Below are 21086 nucleotides of genomic sequence, written 5' to 3'. Positions count from 1 at the left end.
CGGGAGGAGCACCTGCCTGTTCCCGTGAGATCTCAGCTACATCACCTCTCTCCTCCACACAGCTGGTTGTGTATGGTGGATACAGTGTAATGCAGAAATCCCAGACAGTGCAGTGCGCAGGCCAACAGGAAGTGACTGAGAACCAAGCTCACAAAACAAGCCCCCTAGGTAACCAACAACGCTCCTGACAAACCACTTCTCTATGTATGTACGTATCATCTCCACAAATTCTTCTGAGATCCTGACAGACTTCTACAACCAGCCTTCTTCCTGGAGTTATGGTGGTCATGTAAACGTGATAAAGTGTCTACCCAGTTATACTCCTCTACACACTGCAGGGTACAGTTCACACAGACACCCCAAACTAGCAAATGTACAACAATCAATACAGAAGCCACATCACCGCCAAGCTCAATTAAACCGTAACTGATTGCCACTCCTTTAACATGGGCCTCGGGTCACTTTAAAACCACCTGCAGTGACAGAAAGTGACCACCAGGTGGAGCTACAAGACTCAAGCTTCATGGTTCTAGGACATTTGCCCTGATTCTTACAAAACTTAACTGCTTTTCAAAATTACTAATTTTTAAATTTCTTTCAAAGCAAAGAAGATAAAGAAAATGCAATCGTTTAAAAAAGACAATTAGCTCACTCAAGAAAAACCAGACCAGTTCATTAGAAACAGACTGAATATGGAATTAAATCAGGCTGAACCTAAAATCTCCAGGACTCAAGATGCAGGTCTAAGCCGAGAGGCTGCCAATACCTTTGCGGTCTCCCCAGGTTTGTCTTCTTTACCTGAGAGAGAAGGGTCAACTCTTACTACTTTCTAAGTTGGATAGGATTAGACACAACCACCAACTTGACCTGTGGATATTTCTAACTGCTCAGGTCACCAGCTCCAGCACTAAGATGTTACCATCAGACACAGGAGCCTACAGGAAGGGCAGGGCCCCTGCAGCCACAGACCACTCACCTCTAAGACGCTGCCCTGCACTCATAAGGCAGGCAGACCCTTGTCACAGACCCCAGTACAGCCAGGGACCTGCCTGAGGCCACGTCCCAGCTCAAGTGCAGGAGGAGCCTAAGGTGTCAGCATGGGTGGGACAGGATCAGACCTGACTGTGAGACCCTCCTCGCCCATCACGCATTCCGTGAGTCAGGGATAAGGCCCACGGGGGTCACCAGGACACAGGGCTCTGCCCCATTCCTCATCCCCACCCCCTCCCTGAGGTGTGCCAGGGGACCAGACCCCAGGCACAGCCCCACCCGCCTCTGCTCTGCCAGTCACTAACCCCTCATTCCAAGTTGCCAAGCCCGTGAGGTGATGCCGGGGGGCGGCAGGTCCAGACACCACACTCTGAAGCACCAGTGGGACGGATTTAATTCCAAGCAACAAGCCACCAGAGCACCGGGCCTGTGGTCTGTTACACAGCTGGGAGCAGAGGACTCCCCAGCTCATCCTGAACAGAGTTCCCCGTATATCTAACAACTGCGCTGAACTTCACCCAGGAATGCAGCGTTCCCGACACCTGGAGAAACTTCCACACGTCAGGCCACTTCCCACCCTGGGCTTGTGCACCTGTCACTACACACTGAGTCAATCCTAGAAACAGAATTTTGCCAGGTTGAAAGGAAGAGTCACAACTCTGGGGGATGAGTTCCACCCACATTAAACTCCCCCGGCAACGGACCGAGGGCCTGTTTCAGCACCTCTTACCCACCGCTAGCTGAGGTGTTACCAAACTGACCAACTGCTCTCCTATGCCAGCGTGGCACGAACTCTCGATTCACTTGGGTAGTTTCATCTCTTGAGGCACACAGGCTCATGCCACACTGCCCTGCAGGAAGTGAGATCAACCCAGATCCGCAGGGACACTCGGGCTTTGGGTCCCGGTGGTCAGGGCAGACCCCTGGCGGGCAGGCTCAAGCGCAGCTGCCAGTGACTGACGGGCAGGCCTTCCGCTGGGGGAGAGCAAGCCAGCGGGCACAGCACTGGGCCGGGAGCTTTAGCTTCCACGCTGGCACGAGTTAAGTGGAACAAGGATATCAGCCTGAACCCAACTTTCTCTCCTTACAAAACTCTAAGTTCATAAGAATTCTCTTGATCAAGACAACTGTGCTGGGCAAGACACAGGGGAGCCACAGGTGCCCAGCTGGAGCTACGGCTCTCATCGGTGGAAAATGGCTTAGGAGAGATCCATTATTTAAAGATCAAGGGAAAATGTATAAAGAACGCACTCCCCCTCCCCATGAAAATGTGTAATTACATTGCACGCCTACTGGCACTTCTTACAGCGAAGCAGCACTTGTACCAAACGGCAAACTTGCACTCGAGACAGATCACCTCTCTGGAGTTCCTGCAACGCGGAGCGAGAGAGGCGGCCCTCACCTCGGTGTGCAAGGACAGGCTACGCAGAAGGCAGTGACGCTTTACACGAACAGCGCTGCAGATACTTACTGCTGGTTCAACTTGACTTCGATCTGCAATATCTATGTGGACAATTTCAACCGTTTTCCATGTGTTTGGATCTAAACCATGTACCTATAAATGACAAAGCAAAATAAAACTAACTGCAGATTATTCTTACGGGTTTTACGGCCATGTGTACACACACACACACACACACACACACACACACACACACACACACACATGTACTTGTAAAAGCTCATGGAATGATGTAATTGAAAGGAAGTATCACTCAGGAGCAGGATTTACAGAGAGGAGGGACAGAAAAGATCTTCTGTCCAATGTCTCACTATCCAACCAACCAAAGCTGAGCCGACGTGAAGCCAGCAGACAGGAGCTTCTTACGTGTCTCCCATGCAGGTACAGGGCGTCAAGGCTTTGGGCCATCCTGCACTGCTTTCCCAGGCCACGAGCAGGGAGCTGGATGGGAAGCAGAGCAGCTGGGACACGCACCAGCGGATCCCTGCACTTGCAAAGTGAGTATTTAGCTTTGAATCTTTGTCCTAGGCTGTCCCATAAACTGTCTGATGACCTCTCATGTAATCTTGGGGGTTTCTCAGCACAATACGGAGAATTTAAAAATCCAAATTACTGCAGCCAGCATGGCGGCTCAACAGGCTAATAATCTACCTGTCAGTGCTGGCACCCCACATGGCTGATGGTTCATGTCCCAGTTCCTCTGCTTCCGATCTAGGCCTCTGCTGTTGGCCCAGGAAAGAAGATGGACCCAAGACTTTTGGGTCCCTACAGCCACACAAGAAACCTGGAAAAAGTTCCAGGCTCGTGACTTCAGATCAGTCCAACTGTGCCCATTGAGGCCATCCAGAGAGTGAAACAGCAGATGGAAGATCTCTCTCAGAGGTCTTTCTGTAAATTTACCTTTCAAATAAAAATAAAAACAATTTTAAAAAATCCAAAGTATAGCTTCAATTGCTAGGTGTCTGAAATCTTATGCTTAGGAATCCTTTATTATTCCTTGTAATTTGAAACAATGTGTGTGTGCATGTGTGCCAAATTTGTTGTAAAATGCCTGTATTTTTGTAAGTTCTCACAGATGATTTGTATAAACAAAATGGGCATGACCTATGTTTAACGCAAATGATACATGAGGTTCTCGTAACCCCGAAGTTGTATAAACCCTAAGACAACACAGATTAAGAACTGCACTCTATGGTTGAAAACGCCTCCTGAGTCCAATTATCCCAAAGCTATTCAATTTCAGTGTGATGTCAACTCCTCTACCCTTCATGTTATTCAATCATTTATTTCTGAAATTCTGTCTATGAACTAATTAAGGCTTGTTTAAAAACTGCCAGAAGACACATCCATCTGAAAGCTGAAAATAGCAGATTAAATCGTATCAGATCATGTCATTTAGACTCTAAACTTCAGCCACTATGAAAAAACAACGTGACATGTCAAATGATCACTTGACAGGAAACTGAATACTAAATTAAAATTCCAAAATTCTGCTCTTTGACACCAATAATGTAATGACACGGTAATAGAAGATTAAGAATGGACGTGACCACCATCATTAATTTATTCCTCCTGTAACAGCAACATTGCACAACTGGAAGGGCAGCCGGCAAATGGCAGGACGCAGCAGCAAACAGGGCTGCTGGGCCCAGGTGCCTGACCCTGCAGCTCCGTGGCGTCTGCTTCTGCAGCAAGTCAGCAGGTGCTGCCGCCTTTGCTCCAGGGGTCCCACCCCTGAGAACTACGGCTCAAGAGGGGAAAAAAATGCCAGATGCCCCCAGGCCTTCCCTTCCGTCTGAACCAATGCTCCTCGGGAACAACACGCAGCCGCCCACAAGCAGCCAAGCAAGGAGCCGGTGGCATCTGTGAGTTACAGGTTACAGCAGGTCCTTCCTCCTGCACACCTCTGTGCCATATTCCAGAAAAAAAAAAATAAAACAACACAGCAATTCTACCAGGGTGCATCTGAGCGTCGAGGGGCTCCTGGCCTCGGCTCCCCAGCTGCCCGCTCATTCTGCTGAAGACACAGTGGGCTGCAGACGGCAATCCTGTGTCCAGGGCTGCCTGCATCAAAAGTGCCGTTCAAACTTACATTTTCTAATGTTCCCAAGTCTGGTTTGTGCCACGTTTCAATTTTAATGAAGAAATCATCTTTCATATATTCATTCTGCAGAAAACACAACAGGATGACAGTCAGCTTTCGGGTCTTTGCAGCTCATGCCTGTGAAAGCCTTCCCAGCACTTGCGCGTGCACACACCAACACACACACGTGCCCTGAGCACAGACACGCTTGGCAGGTACAGACACTGCAGGCCTTTACATCACCTAAGCAACCTGCACGCGCCGTGCAGCACGCAGGGCTAGCCAAGAGGCTATGAGGTGGGTGAGCAACTCTGACGTTCAAAGAAGTTGCAGATCAAAATGAAATCACTAAGGCGAGTCTGAGAGCGTACTGGCGATCGCCCATTCACACGGCCGGGTGTGGGAGGGTGTGTGGGCTGCTTGGTGGACAGGCGGAGGGGGTCACACTGGGCAGCGTAGCTTCAGTTACAAAAACAAACACACATAAAAAAACTGCAATGTAAAAGTTTAAACAGCAAGAGTACGTGGCATAGAGTTTTACTCACCGTTACGACTGAAGCACAGCACAGCGAACAGGCAAGCAATAAAAGGAAAAAGTTCAACATATTAATTACAGTCAGAGAAATACGTGCCAATATTTAAGGTCACAAGGACTAAATTTTCTGAAAACACAGAACAGTTAGAAGCTATATCTGCATACCAGTTTTCTCACACAGTACAAATAAAAACTGAAGAACTTTTCAATAATGCAAACAGTGTCACACAGCAAACCATTTACTCCCACGGTTCATTCAGCCAAGGGCAGGACATTATTTCAACAGCCAGTCACATTACACGGCTGTGAGAATGAATAAAACACACTGAAAGACCCCTCGGAGTGTGGGCACCCTTCTTGAAGGTTACCGTACTGGGCGCTGGCACCCTACATGGGCACTGGTTGGAGTTTTAGCTGCCCCACTTCCGATCCACTCCCTGCTAATGTGTCTCGGAGAGCAGTGGAAAAGGGCCCCAAATCCACGGGAGACTCTGAGGAAGCTGCTGGCTTTGGACGGACACAGTTCTGTGGGCATTCAGGGAATGAACCAGCAGATGGAAGGATCTAACTCTGCTTTTCAAATGAAAAAATAAGTATTACAAAACAAAACAAAAAAACATCCCTGCAGTCCCCTGCTCACCCCCTAGAGTGTGGCCATCGGGGACAGGGAAGCCAGCTGGCAGTACCCAATGCAGCCCACCCCCTGCCATCGCACACACAGTGAGAGAATCTGCGCAAGGCCCTCCACAGGACCTCGGCTTGGGCAGCGCAGGCCTCCCGCACACGGCCCGGGGAGCAGTGGTCACAGGGCCCCAGGCTTACTTGTTCTACAGTAGGGGTAGGCGTTCCAGGCTTTTTCGTGAAACACCAAGGAACCCTCAGGAGCAATCATCCTCACGAAGGCAGGAACTTTGCTGCAAGAGGAACAGGATTTATTTTCACATGCATCACCAATTCTTCCTAAGTATTCTGAAAACTGCCCTGAGCCTGACGGCTATTACTCAAGGCTATCATCAACGCTGTACTCTAATCCCACAGGAACCAAGAAGAGAACGTAGGTGAAAACCACACACTGACTCAATATCTCTACTGTGGAGAGAAGCTCTGATGTTTATCAGAAACAACCCCCTTTCTGAGGAGCTTCTGCTCTATCCCGACACGCAATCCAAGGAGTGCTGACAGCGCCCGACTCGCACTCACACACAACATGGGCATCCTGAGCGCAGCGAGGACTGTGTCCTCTAGTTCTCCAGAAAAGCTTAAAACACATTACAGAAGGGACTAATGAATGCTCAAAATGCAAAACACACACGAGAAAAGGAGAAACTGAAGTATACGCAAGTCTAAACTGTTGTAGGCTTCAGATGACTGCCCACCCTGGCTCGAGGACGCACACCGGGAAACCTGGAGCGAACTCAGCAACCACCTGCACAGACGGTGGGCACAGGGCACCCACAGACAGCTCTCAAACAGGAACCACTGCTAAGTGACAGACTAGTGGAGGATGAGCCTTCAAAGAACGCAATGGTGTGACCAGCTTTACTGTACAGAGCCTAGTGTCTACAGGCCCAGGGGTTTGTGTGCACTGGACTCAAATCCCAACATCAGCACTTGGAAGCTGCACGACGCTGGGCACTCTAGTGGGCAGATCTGGACTTGCCCTAATCTGCAGGCTCACACAGGACTGAGCCAGGCCCAGCGACGTGCCCAGCACACTGCATACTACAGTGAGCGCTCAGCCAAACGGGAGCTGCTGTTTATCAATCACAATTAGCAACATGGGGGTAGGCCTTCACAAACAACACCAAAAGGACATTTCTCCGACTCTCCCCAGCTGCTCACGGCATGATGGTTTCACAGTGGGCCCTGCGTGTCGTGGAATGGTGGTCTCTCGCAATAGGTCCCTACATACCGCAGCCCTGACTTAGAGGTGTTGGGCTCACAGGAACACCAACCTACCTCAGGGCAAACTTCAACCAAAGGGTGTTATTATTCAACTGAGGTCGGAGAAGAAAACAGAGCGGGAAGTTTACAATCCCGATGGCTGTGAACACAGTCCTTCAAGGGAAGAGAACTTTGTTACCTTTGGAATAAAGGAAGCAAAGGCTCCCTGCATGGTTTCAAGGACAGATAATAAGCGATCATACCAGTGCACACTGAATTCTGATCCAGTAGCACACTTTAAGATAGACAGGATTTACTGATTTAGACAGGGAGAGACAGGTCTTCGACCCAGGGCTTCATGACCCAATTGGCTGCACTGGCCAGGTCTGCGCCAGGCTGAAGCGAGGCGTCTGGAATGACACTTGACTCCCCTAGACACTCGATGCTGGTTGGCTGCCTTCCCAGCCACGCCAGCAGGGAGCTGGGAGGGAAGAGGACCCGAGACTGGAAGCAGCCTTGGATGTGGTACAACAAAGGCCAGCGTACCCTGTGCGGGCACACACGTGTCCCCGAAGGTATTCTCGACAGGGAATCATACACCCTTTATTATCAACTGGGAGTGGACAGGAGTGATGGTGGCAAAGTAGTTTAAAACAAAGAACTAAAATCTAAGAACCAAAAGATTCTTAGAAGGGAAAAAGATCTCTGGAATCTTGAACTGGGCAATGATTTCTTAGCTATGACCTTCAAGTTATAAACCAAAGGAGAAACAGTCAAACTGAACTTCATCTAAATTAAAAGTTTCAAAAGACACTATGAAGAAAGTGAAGGCGATTCACAGAAGGGGGAGGAAAAACTTGCAAGCCATCTGACGGCTGATAAGGCACTAGTATCAGAGAGACATTTAAAAACCCTCCTATAACTCAACAGTGAAGACAATTCAATTAAAAAATAGATTAAAGATCTGAATAGATACGTCTACAAAGATATAGTAACGGGCCAAAATGGATACAGAAACATGCTCAGTATCATTACCATACGGAAAATGAAAATTAAAATCACCGCGAAACACCATTTCACACACAGTAGGATCTCCGTAATAAAGATAAAATGTGTTGGCGAGGATGTGGAGACACTGCAGTCTTCATGTGGGGGGCCAGCGAGGCTTCAGCCACTCTGTGAAAGTCTGGGAAGTTCGTCCTGAAGAGCTCTCCTGTGGCCCAGCCCTTCCACGTACAGTGCACGTGCACCCAGGCGAACTGGACACACCTCAGGCCAAAGCAGAAACAACTCGGAGGGACGGCTGAGCCAAGGCAACAGCCCGCGGCATATCCGTGCCACCTGGGTGGTTCCACAGTAAAGATGAAGCAGTGCTGATCAGGATGGCAACATGGATGAACCTAAGTCACCACGAGTGTCAAGGCTCTTCCGTGTCCATAGAAAACGGAAGTGATAATTGAGCGCGTTCTGACAGAAAACATTGTACAATCCACGTGTAAGTTTTCACAACGTGGTGCTTTCCATGCACTGTTTGAAGACCTCTCCATGTGATTCCATTTTCTATAAGATGTCCAAAAATAAGCACATCTTTAGAGACAGGAAGTTAATCAGAGGTTGCCAGGAACTGCGGGGACGGACAAGAGGAAGGAAATGCTTGGGGTATCAGGAATGCCCACGGCAGGTGCTGGAAGACGCCCTGTGCTACGCCACCCTGGCCTGAGTGTCTGGGCTTGGGCCCTGCCTCTCGCCAGCAGGCATCCCAGGCATCCAGGGGACACAGGGCTGACTCAAGGCCTCTCCACCGACTGGAGGAAGCCATCGGAGTTCTGAACTCCAGGCTTCGGCCTGGTCCAAAAAGTCCAGCTAGCTTGTAGGGCGCGAGCCAGCATGATGATAGTACTTCTCTATCTGCCTTTCAAATAAAATGAAAAACAGAAAGGAAAAAGTTCACTGTTGTGAGGTAATAGTCGTGTAACTGTGTAAATCCAGTAAAAAAAAAAATTGTGTATTTAAAAAGGATTTTATCCTGAATTTGTTAGGTATCAGGAAGAGCTGGACAGAGCTACTGAAGGTCACCGAGTAGCATGGCAGGGATGCAGATGCACAAAAGGAGAAAGAGGACACAACACTGATTCCAGGGCCCCGAGCGACGTCCCAGCAGCTAATGTCCTCACTTGCACGCACCGGGATCCCAGATGAACACCGGTTCTAATCCCAGCAGCCCCACTTCCCAGCCAGCTCCCTGCTTGTGGCCTGGGAAAGCAGTCAGGGACAGCCAAAAGCCTTGGGACCCTGCTCCCGCGTGGGAGATCTGGAAGATCAGCCCAGCTTTGGTCACTGCAGCTACTTGAGGAATCAATCAATGGATGGAATATCTGACTTTCCAATAAAAGTAAGTAAATATTAAAAAAGAGAAAGAAATGTGCTAGCAGCAAGTGCAATACATGAATCCATTTTAGGTGGTCAGAAAAAAAAAAAAAAAGCTGAGTGCCATAATGGGATACCAACTGACCAGCTTCTGGGAGATCTCAGACTGTGAAGTATTGAACACTACAAAACAGAGAACATGTTCACTCAGGAAAGGAGCAGTAATAAAACATGAGACATAAAGAGGACATGACGACGGCCTGGGGTAGGATCACCCCCGATTCAGAGAGCTCTGCACAAAACACAAGACTGAACCACGACGAGGACAGAGCGACATCTTCTAAGTGTTTAATTTTGACTCAAGAGTTAGGACTGTGTTTACCTACTAGTTAGCAGGGCTAACTTCTTACTTGTCTAAGATGCTCTGAGATCAAGCATGTACGAATAATTTTTGCATTTTCAGGTGATGTAAACAACTTAAATTTCTGGCAAATGACTGTTTTTCTTGCTCAAGTGAACTCACTCCTTATCCAATAAAGATGTAAAAGGATAGTATGTCCCCGTGGCAAAGCTGATGATCTGCTGGGTCCCCCAAGGGGGCGCTCTCTCAGGGGCACTTGGTGGAGAACTGGATCACAGTGCAGCAGTCAGGACTCGAACTGGCATCCACTAGGGAAGCAGGTGCTGCAGGCTACACCAGAATGCCAACCAGAAAACAGATGGGATTTCAATAAACTCCCTGCTGTTTCAATCTTAGGAAATGAAGTTGTCCTGCAGTTGGCAAAGCTCTACAAGCTCTCCATCACCCCGACTGACTGAGGCTGGTGAAGGTCCAGTGTTACAATACAGAATACAGCCGTGACGCCCCAAGGGCAGGCGAGTGGAGAGCAGCCCCAAGGGCATTGGAGGCAGGCTCTCAGCGGAGCCCAGGTCTTTCTCAGAAACAAGGCGGAAATTCTTTGCGTGGCAAGTGCCTTCCTCCCACATTGCCACTCTCTACCAATCAGGCACAGGACACACACACAGGTGTGCAGAGCAGTGGGGAGTCTAGTGCAGAGGAACCAATGGGATCTAATGGAGCCAAGGACCACGTCTTCCCAGACAGACAGACAGGAGACGTTCACACCCCAAAAAATGGGTAGGCGGAGCTGAGCAGAGCTCCCAGGGCACTGAACAGCAGGGGCTTGCTGCCGGCCACAGGTTCCCACTAATGTCCTAATCCCCGATGGAACGACAGACGGGAATTCGCGGATAATCCTGAGTAGCTTTATTTTGAAAGGAGACTTAAAAGAACTGTGAAAAAATAAGATACAGCGAAACACAACATCTGGGAAGAAAGTTTCTGACTTCCTGTGGAGTTGTCTTCAAGAGATGGAAAATATTCTGTGTCTCCTACAGCACTCGGTAAAAGCGGAGCAAAGAGGTGGACAGGGCAGGCTCTGGGCTTGGGCAGAATGCCTTCTCCAGCCAGCAGCAGCCCTGTTTTCCTTATACAAAGCTGCTGCGGGCGTGCACACGCATCCACCCCCAGCTCTCACAGGAACCCAGTAAGCAGCCAGAGTCTGAACACACGCGCTGCAGTGTAATGCTACACAGGAGCCAGGAGCTCCTCACTGCTTTCCAAGATTTCTTAGCTGACATCTACGGAACTCAGACACTAGAATGTCACCTGCAATGAGTCACCGGCTTTTGATGAGTTCTCAGCCGTCTGACTGAGGCTAAGCACATACAGCTTGCCAAGAAATATTCGGATAAAACGGGAAGCACACTGGCTACGGAATTCCAGTACTTCAGTTCCACTGGCTGACACCTAGCTCAGCGTCCCAAGCATCTCAGATGTAAAGTAACACGTGGCTGGCCTGAGTGCCAGGCCTATGCTCTCAGTGTTGGCATGCGGTGGCAGTGTGCACAGCCTCACTAAGACAGCAGCACTGCAAAAGCAAACACAGGGCAGCAGCCAGGCCGCGCCCCCGGGCTCTAACACTTTTGGTTTCAGCAAGGTGAGTTGGCACCACTGAGGAAAAGGCTGCAACGTATTAAAAAAAAAAAAGGGGGGAAATGACTCAGAATCCTTCCACTCTTCTGGATTTTCCTTTTTATGAGAAAGGAAAACTGTTCAACACCATTTCTGAGCCATTGTAGGTCCCACCTCCCTGTAGGGGGATCAGCTCCTTGTGCTGGGTAGTGATTCACCCGGCACACACTGCCACGTGTGTCCTTCTAAGATTAGGCTGTCCTGCAGAGGTCAGGGCTGTGGCCCTTGAGGCCTGAAGCCCATACGGGTGCTGCTTCCTGTCTGTCCGGCCCCGTTAACGTGTCAGGGCAAGCAGCAGACGATACCCGGAGGGCCTGGGTCCTGGTCATCCACAGGGCAGATCCATGGCTCTTGTTCTGCACAGGCTGAGACATTTGGGGAGTGACCAGCAGGTGGAAGATTTCTCCCGTGATCTCCCCATTCCCTGTAATCCTGCCTTTCAACTAAACAAATATAGACTGTACCACCCTAAATGCCATTTTTTTCTGTCTAGGGACATTTTTTTTATTTTTGGATATTGAACCATCTATCACATCCTGTCTGAGAAGTGTTAGTTCCAGCGCTTCTGAGAATACCAAAATTCAAAGTTGAACTTCCTTACCTGGAATAGCATGGAAACCACACACACGTTCCCATACACTTTGAGTCATCTCTAGAAAACTCAGAATTCCAAGACAGTGTAAGCGCTGTCAGCACTGACACTACACCTGACTGCTGAGGGGAGACGGCAGGACAGGCTCTGCACGCGTCCCTGACACACGCACCTGCTACCCTCCAACAACTTCATCTGAGTGCCAGAGATACGGAGGGCTGACTGTCCAAGTGCTGACAAACGACAAGATATCTGACAGGATAGTTACTGTCGTGTTTTTCAAGTCAAATCTATAACAGAAGGAAAAACTCAAAAAGCTGTGTTCTGAAAGCCAATAAAAATCCGAGTTCTACAAGATGACGACTTAATATTTCATTGTTACGTTACTCTAAACCAGGCAGTAAAGCTTATCTGATAAAATGTGAATTCTAAAGCAGTATGATTAATTTCAATATGAATTGAATAAAGGAAACAGAAAGATGAAAGATTTCCTCTTATTTTAATTTGGGGAGACTCTTGATGTAATGAAATCTTAGGGGCACCGACAGCTGCCATGGGCACCAACGCCTGCCTCCACTTGCCATCCAGCGTCCTGCCAAGGAACCACCAGTGGACAGAACTTTCCCCTCTGTCACTCTTTCAGATAAATAACCTTGAAATCAAGCAAGCAAGCAAGCTATTACTGGTTTTCGGCCTTAGATAACTACTGGCATACATACTCTACTTTAAAATATTGAAGGCAAAAATAGAGATTAGGCTGTTAAAGTTAGGAGAATGTACAAAAGAACTCTGATAACCCAGTGGGAAGGAGGAGGGCAAGAATGAACAAAGAACTGGAACACTCATCCAGAAGGAATTCAAGTGATCAATTAACGTGAAAAGACATCCGACCCCACAAAGAGAGAGGGGGAAAACAAATACTATCGGACTTCTGGGGGACAGTTCAGCAGTAACTGCAAATTTCACCAGGAGCCCGTCCTCCCAGCGCCCCTTCCCTCCCCCCTTTCGAAACGGCTCCCTGGGCCAGCAAAGCCACCTCTGTGTTCAGAGAGACACGTGTAATGGACAAGCATCGGAATCCCTCAGAAAGACTTCTCATCCCGGCGATGGGCACACGAACTACACTGTGGAGTGCCGAGACGTTTCACCCACTGCGAAAGGAGGCTAGTGATGCAGCGTCGCATGAAAAACTGCAGATCCAGATGTGCAACAGGAGCCCAGCCACACGCAGAACACACACACACAGCACCAGCACTACACCTGGGACTGTCTTTGTTTTAAATTTCTTTGAATACATACAGAAAATCGTCTGGAAGTCTTGAGTCGTTCTCAGTGGCTACAGGTACTGGATGGCAAGCGGAGGGGGAGACTGAGTTTTCATTTCAGTCTTTGTTGTTCTGAATTTCTGTTGTAAGCTGACATACTACTTCTAAAATGGTTAAGTAATTAATACTTAAAGGAGCTCTCTCAAAAGTTACCAGCTGGGAGAGTTGCCCGCTTCCTAAGCAAGCTGGGGAGTTAGACCCTATTTATTATAATGACCACACACCCAGTGTGAACACCCCACTTACCTCTTCAGGTGGTAAATTTTGTGGGTGTACTGTCCCTTTTCACCATCTTTCTCGTACGGTTCATTCTTTAACACTTCAATTCCTTCGCCGCCGCCAGTCTCATTCTTGCTAGCTTCTGCCACAGAGTAAAGCTGTCCGACCTGATACTGAAATAGCAAAAGCACACAAGCTCAGCAAGTGGGCAGCGACTGCAGGATCCTCCTGCGCCCGCCAAGTCTTCAAAAAGCTTTGTTACAAATATCGCAGTGCTTGAAAATATATATACTGTTCATTTTTCAAGAAATGTCTTGATGCTTGGTCTTTCTTTTTTATTGCAAAGTCAGATATACAGAGAGGAGGATCTTCTGTCTGATGGATCACTCCCCAAGTGACCGCAATGGCCAGAGCTGCACCGATCCAAAGCCAGGAACTTCCTCCAGGTCTGCCACGCGGGTGCAGGGTCCCAAAGCCTTGGACTGTCCTCGACTGCCTTCCCAGGCCACAAGCAGGGAGCTGGATGGAAGTGGAGCTGCTGGGATTAGAACTGGTGCCCATATGGGATTCCAGTGCATTCAAGGCAAGGACTTTAGCCGCTAGGCCTTTGCACCAGGCCCCTAGTCTGACTTTCAAAAAACCATTTTCACATTTACTGTATTTCATTTAATTCCATTCAATTCGGAGGAAGGTATGGCAGGAATATAACTGTCATTTTGTCAACTGAGGCTGAACGATCAGATTGCTGCATTTAATAAGAAAGAGGAGCAGTCCAGAGGGTAGTAACAAAGAATTCCATGACCAGCAATCACAGCCAGCTGCGGCTTAGGCAGCTGCAGGGTTCTCGGCCCCTGGCCTGAGTGTGATGTGCCCGATTCGGAGCTTAACCCAATCGGAAGCCGAACTTAGAGCTTCGAGCCCTAACTAGTAAGAGGTCCTTCAGCAGACAGAAACTGCTTCTAAGGGATTAGGAACACACAAGAGAATTTCGAAAATTCTATCAGAATACGGAATTCAAAGTTTACGGAAAACATTTGTAACTCACTGGTTTTTCTTTTTAATAAAATTAACTTTCCATGATATTTTCCAAGGCTTGTTACAGGCATGGATTTTAAAATTTTTTTATACCAAAACAAACTTAGCTTTCAGTTTCACTTTCCAGGAACTTTGGAAGTATCTTCACATAAGCACAACCAAAAAAGGCAAGACACAGCCAGCTGGAGTTCCTAGTCCATTTAAAGGGAGCCGTAACTCTCGGTGGTCTGCAGCGACACCTGGCATGCAGCTGCTAACCGCTGCAACAAGCGAGCAAGGCTTACTCTGTTCTAGCTTTTCCCAGAGCCAAGCCACGGCACTATCTCTGACCTCACAGCATCTGGCCAGACTTCCTTCTCCCCATGAATACAGGACGAAACACATTTTTCTTCTTTATAAACATGTTTCAAAATAATAATATTACTATTATAATAACAGTAATTAAATCTACCTTCCGAAGAGCCTGTAACCCCAAAGTGCTGACTGAGAAAAAAAATAAATACAGGTCACTACGGTTACAGATTCATTTCTTGAAAGCTCCCCAGGGAGCCGGTGGAGTGACTAACCCTGGACCTGCTAGCACTGCCATCCCGCGCAGGTTCACGTCCCACCTGCTCCACTCTCAATCCAGCTGGGGAAGCCATGGAGCAGGCCCATGTCTGGGTCCCATGCACCCATGAGAAAAGGTTCCTGGCTCCCAGCTTCGGATTAGCTAAGCTCCCAGTCACTGTGGCCATGTGGGGAGGGAATCTGTGGATGCGAGGCCTGTATGTCTCTCCTTCCTCTGTCTGTAAAAATCTTACTCAATTTGGAACTGTTGTGGCAGCCGGCAGCAAGCATGTTTCATACGTGCTCCCAAAATAGGTGTCTGTGGGGACTGCTGCCTGCACAGAGGGCTCGACTTCCCTTGGCTTCCCATGATGTAACAGTCTCTTCAAGTCCTTCAGAAAGTACTTTGCCAATTCTCTCATTTTTCACAATTTAAAGTGTCTCTAAATCAAAAGGTAGCTTTGCCTTTGTCAGAATTACAGAGTAACAGAAATAACCAGACCACAGGAAAAAAAAAAGTTAATAATGAACTAATATTTTTGTGATAGGCTACCAGGCTTTCCTCAGCTTCTGTACAGACCCGCTTACAGAGAACAGGCGCGCTTATTAATCTAAACACGAGAGAAAGCTGACATTATCTGCGGGGACCATATCAAGACTCACAGAGATTGCAACGCTCAAAAAAAAAAAAAAAAAAAACCAGAAGAGAAAAATCTGACTGAAACAAATGTCAAATTCCACATTCAAGTTCAAACAATCCATTGCACAAGGAAGGAGCTGTGTTGGCTGGCTCCCCTCCAGGCTTTGAACAGTGACATCCCGGGCACGGCTCGCCCAGAGCTGCTTTCCTGCCTTTTTTTTTTTTTTTTTGTCTTCTTTCTGTCAGCTGTCACTTTGGAGGTTACCAGTTTGTTTTGTCGCACTTCCAAAGCACTGCTTCTTGTCTAGTGTCAGCTCCGGGAGAGCCAGCAAGCTGAGCGAAGGGGACTGTTTTCAAGCTCCTGAGGGGTCTGCACAGTTTCACAGATGTTGCTACATGTATCCTGATTCCTCAGAAGGCCTTTCTGCTTTCATTCTTAACTGTACTACTGACAGCTTCCGCTGCAGGAAGCTCGCCCTGAGCGGCCGCTGTGTGTCTTCATCCTGTGCAGATCCAGACACCAGCCTCTCCTGGCTAGGTGCTGGCCTGTCCACGGCTGGGGCACAGGCAATGACCACACACACAGTCATGAGACCAGCTGTTGGAGAAGTCTAGAGGTCATGTTATATTAGGCTAAATAGATGAACGTGCTGGGCATGTTTAACCTTCTGCCCTTTTCAGATGGCATGCAGGGGCCAGGGCAAGGGAGGGTTCCGGGGAGCACGAGCCTCAGGACAGCTGAAGGCGTCCTGCACCCAACACGGCGGGGTCATCTCCTCGGGCTCGAGCAGGATGAACCTCTAAGAGTTCATGACTACAGGGGACAGGAGTGCTTCAAAGTCACGACAGAAGTCTCCCGTGTCCAACACTTCCCTTCTCCAAGCAGCAAGCTACTGAAACATGCAAGAGCAGAAGTGGAGGATGGAGCCTCACTGACCCGAGCTGCAGAAAGAAGTGCTGGACTGCACCAGAGTTTAAACTCCAGTGTCCATTTTTGTTTTCAAAAGCAAAGAGACATACAGACATAGGTCCTCTCCAGGGCCGCTCCCCGGATGCCAGCAGCAGCTGGGCCACGGCAGGGTGCAGTCAGGAGTCAGGAGCTCCAGCTGGGTCCTGACAGGGCTGATAGGCACTCAACTAGAGATACCCTGACAGTTGGGAGCCAGGACTCAAACCCAGGCACACGTCCATGGGCCTTGGGTGTCCTCTGTGGCACCCTAGCCGCAGGGCTAACTGCCTGCCTCCTGAACACCCACATTCTTCTGTCTCTTCTAAATAGGACAGTGTAGTAGAAATCCATTGTCAGCTGATCACCTGCAACTTGCACCAATTAATTTCGTCACACAAACTGGAATAAAAACATAGACGATTACAGAACTGTGGCGATAACACGACAAAGTGAATGATACGAGAACATAAAGCATAAACACTTGAGACCTACCTCCTGGACTGAACACGGCAAGACCACACGGCTGAAAGAGAGAAAGGAAACAGGATCTCGGTTACACGTTCCAGAATCTCAGAGCACACGACTCTAGGCTTACAAAGTCCAGTGACACCACACGGGTCTGTGACCACCGAAAACTGAGTCCTTTACCACAGAAGGGGTTTTTCAGTGGCACCAGCCCTGGGAGCTGCTAGTGCTCCACCCTGGGCAGCCCAAGCACCATCGCTGGACTACATGCAGTGTCCTCCTCCCACCCAGGACCCCGCAGGCCTGGTGTCTGGGGAGCAGGGAGCAAGCAAGAAGCGCGGGGCCAGGATGTGAGCTGCAGGCTGGTCGGGCAGCCCTCAGGAAACCCGCAGCCCGGCGCCTGGTTTTTAGGATACTTCTCAGAGAGTTTCTACCTTGTTTGAGTCTTATTGATGAATGGATCCAAAAACTCCTTCCCTTGCTACCCAATTATTCCTCGTGTTTAATAAGATTTAATAGAAGTGGTCCTTTGGGAATCCCTAAGAAAAACACTTCACCAAGCCAATGACCTTGAGCCTTGTGCCTCCTACCAAGCAGACACATGGCTTGGAAGAGTCTGACCTGCCCAAGACGGCTCATGGACAGACCATAGGAAAGCAATACGGCTCCAGTTCACCTGTCGCAGTCCTGGAAAGGGAATCCCACAACAGCATCAGAGTGTTCTATCAGGACTTCACCCCTAGATTTTCAACTCTAATACAAGTGCAAGGAAGAGCTCAATTATCATTTAATACAAAATTCCCAACAGGTTTATCATTCCCATTTGTTTCTCTTCAGCTACACTTTCTCTTAGGTCTTTTCCCTGTCCCTAACAGTGACATTTTCAACCTACACAGCATTGGTCTTAGCTATTCTTCAGACATGTAACAGGGTAATATCACTCGGAACATTGATGATGAGTTAGCAATGCCACAGCACTTTCTACTGCTCTCTCCCTATTCCCCCCAAACACGACAGAAAGATCCCCAAAAAGTCCCAGGCCTGCCTCCCCTTGCCTCCGTTCCTGGACTGTGCCGGCTCACTCGTCACTGTCTGAGAATGGTGATCTGGAACCACCACCCTCAAAGCTACAGCGACTCTCGTGAGGAAACCCTCGGTGCGTTTTTCCCAACCATCTTGGCAGTCCCCTGGGGAACACACCAACCAGCTCACAGTACCCTGGCAAGCAGAAGATACAGAGCGCAAATGGGACCTTGCTCTAAATCCTGGAGTGCCAAGAGCTGAGTGCCACCTGGGAACGGTTACAAACACTGAGATGTCCCCAACTCACTCCAGAAGATCCCCCACTTAACTTAAAGTAACCGGTTAAATGAGACCGTCTGCGGACTGTTGGTGTCACTTCAAGATTCACTTAGGCACCAGTGGAAAGGGGGGCAGGTTTGGATATTTCCACTCTTATTAAAAAAAAAAAAAAAGCACCATTTCATTTTTACAAGAGTTTGAAAATCCTTATGAAGGTTATTTGTGAAATACAGCCGGCACCGAACCAACCCTTTCCAGCCAGGGCTTTATCCTAAGGGCAACTTGGCCTTCTGTCGGATAGTTACCTGACAGGGAATGCCAGCCCCTCAAGTCTTCCCTAACCCTTTAACTCATACCAGAAGCAGGTGGACACATTCCTCCACCAGCTTCCTTCAGGTAAGAATGATCGGTTGGTTGCTGATGATTAAGAGTGGGAACCTTCCGAAAGTCTAGGAGGACAACAATCTCGGCGAGAACCCTCCCAAGCCAGCCCACTGAGAACCTGAGCGAAAACGTCCCACTCCAGGCACATCTGAACATTCCTCCCTTTGGCGTGTGAGACTCTTCCAGAAGAAAAGGTTTGCAAAGAGCAGAAAGCGCTCAAACTCCGGATAGCTGCTGCTTTTCCTGTTAGTCTAATGCGACTGTCAGAGGGCTGGCCCAAGGAGGAAGCAACTGACAAAAGTCACTAAATATATCTGACCCACAATCACTTCTGCAACTCAATTGCTAAGAAACTTGGGCCATGTTAATTTCCTAGTTTGTCAGGATTGGCCACCTACCTACAACAGCAGGCAGAATAGTGAAAACCACTTGTTCGATATGATGTACCAACCTCTGGGTGCACCCAAGGTCCTGAAATAAACTTTGGTAGCAACACTGCACTATACAGCAAAGTGCAAAAAACAAAACAAACAAACAAACAAAAAAAAAAGGAGCATCTTCTCTAAGAATCTCTTTCACTGACCAAAGTTCTAATCTTTCCCCGACCCCCTACCAATTTAGCAGTTACTGGGCCCTTAGGTGTCAGGGCCTGTTCTCACAGCTGGGGAAAGCCAAGTGAAAAATGCAGACTAACCCACTGGGGCTACACAGACATTCCCTGAGAGGCGGAGAAGCCAACCCACACCTGCAGGAGGTGAGGTGGTTGGCTGGGGTAAGTCCTAGTGCTTGAGGCAGAGGAGCAAAAGCAGAGGGGTATGTGGGCCAGGAAGAGAACTTCGCGGGGTAATGGACAGGGGGCAGCAACAAGGTCCAGGAGTTGGCCTAGGCATAGGAACGGGTAAGTCCAAGACAGCAGAACAGAAAAAAAAAAAAAAAAAAACACGGGATGCACCCCGAAAGCCGGATGACGGATCAGACGGGGAGGTGCGCGGTGGGGGGAGCTGTAAGCACAGAAGGGACGCGAGACTTTTTAAAAGTTTCCGAATCAACACTAAACAACCCGAGGATGGGAAACAGCTCCAAGAAGAATCAAAAACACAACATAAAGAACAGGCCATTCTCGGAACCCCCCAAGTCGCCCAAGGATGTCGACCATACTGAAGCAGGTGTGTGGGGGAGGAGGGACAGCTCAACACATCACCTGCCAGAAGGGCCCGGACAGGTCACACACCTGCAAACCCCCTCTCCCGTGCCACAGACCACGTGCTCAACATCCAGGAGGAGGGCGTGGGGCGCGGGGTGTCACCTCATCCTTAAAGAGGTGGACCCGGAAGCCTTCTGGGCAAATGGGGTGGATGCTGTCAAGTCCACCGAGCTGCCCAGTGGAAAGGGGGTGCCAGCTCCCCGCCGGCCACCAGCCTGCCAGGCTCCACCCCACAAGCCAAATCACAGCCAGAGCTCCTCGGATCTCGACTCCTCAGCCCCATCCCACCCAACCCAACGTTAGCTTCAGGGAAGATGCACCTGACACCCAGGACCGGGGGTGCAGGGCACGATCGGGGTGCGGAAGGCGGGTCCCGAAGGAAACTCCCGACCGCGCCTTCCCCCTCCTCCACCAGCCACGCGCTCGGCCCCGGCCCGGGGCCGGGAGGCCGAGGGCGAGCGTGCGGATCCGGCCGAGGCCTTGGGAGAATTCCCGGGGTGCGTCAAGAAGGGGATCCCCCAAAGCTGGGCCGACGGGGGGTCGCGTCCCGGCGGGGAGGGGGAGGGGACGAACGCAGGGAGCGGCCGCCGGCCGGGCTCTCGTTCCATCGGAACCATCTCCCACGGCCGCCCACCCTCGGATCCCCGCTCGCGCCCACCAACCCACTCACAATTCCTTAATGAGCACCATCTTCCCGGAACCCCCCCCCAACAGCTGCCGCCGCCGCCGCCGCCGCCGCCGCTGCTGCTACTGCCGCCGCCGCCGCCGCCGCCGCTACCGCCTCTCACTGCGCCTGCGCCGTCCCACCCCCCCGCCCTCGAGCCACCGGCGCGCCTGCGCGTCGGCACGCTTCCGCCGCCAGCCGTCGCGTCAGCTCACCAAGAGGGCCTAGCTCCGCCCTCTTCCGCGCCCCACCCCGGGCTGCGCGAGGCCTGTTTTGCGGCTGCGCGGCCCGCGGAGCGGCGCTCCAAGACCTCTTCTGCGGCTGCGCGGCCCGTGGAACGGTGCGCCAAGATCTCTTCTGCGGCTGCGCAGCCCGGGGAGCGGCGCTCCAAGGCCTCTTGTG

At 49.9% G+C, this 21086-nt stretch overlaps 1 protein-coding gene across 4 annotated transcripts in view; it reads right to left on the bottom strand.

Moving 5' to 3' along the window:
* The window catches only part of PITPNB (phosphatidylinositol transfer protein beta), a 49713-nt gene extending 28925 nt beyond the window's left edge, over positions 1-20788 (bottom strand). For 3 of the 4 annotated variants that reach the window (XM_041003933.1, XM_041003935.1, XM_041003934.1), the window contains exons 1-7: positions 20691-20788; positions 17158-17188; positions 13520-13665; positions 5893-5984; positions 5081-5088; positions 4545-4619; positions 2462-2545 (exon numbers count right to left, since the gene is read on the bottom strand). In XM_041003933.1, the coding sequence (XP_040859867.1) occupies positions 2462-2545; positions 4545-4619; positions 5081-5088; positions 5893-5984; positions 13520-13665; positions 17158-17188; positions 20691-20710 (456 nt within the window). In that variant the 5' untranslated portion in view covers positions 20711-20788. The remainder of the gene's footprint in view (positions 1-2461; positions 2546-4544; positions 4620-5080; positions 5089-5892; positions 5985-13519; positions 13666-17157; positions 17189-20690) is intronic. The other variant, XM_041003936.1, reaches the window with a different exon arrangement.
* Positions 20789-21086: the final 298 nt, after the last annotated feature.

This window comes from Ochotona curzoniae, unplaced genomic scaffold (assembly GCF_017591425.1).
Source record: "Ochotona curzoniae isolate NIBS_2020 unplaced genomic scaffold, NIBS_Ocur_1.0 scaffold_274, whole genome shotgun sequence".
Taxonomy (NCBI): Eukaryota; Metazoa; Chordata; class Mammalia; order Lagomorpha; family Ochotonidae; genus Ochotona; species Ochotona curzoniae.
This window is presented reverse-complemented; position numbering and strand designations above follow the sequence as displayed.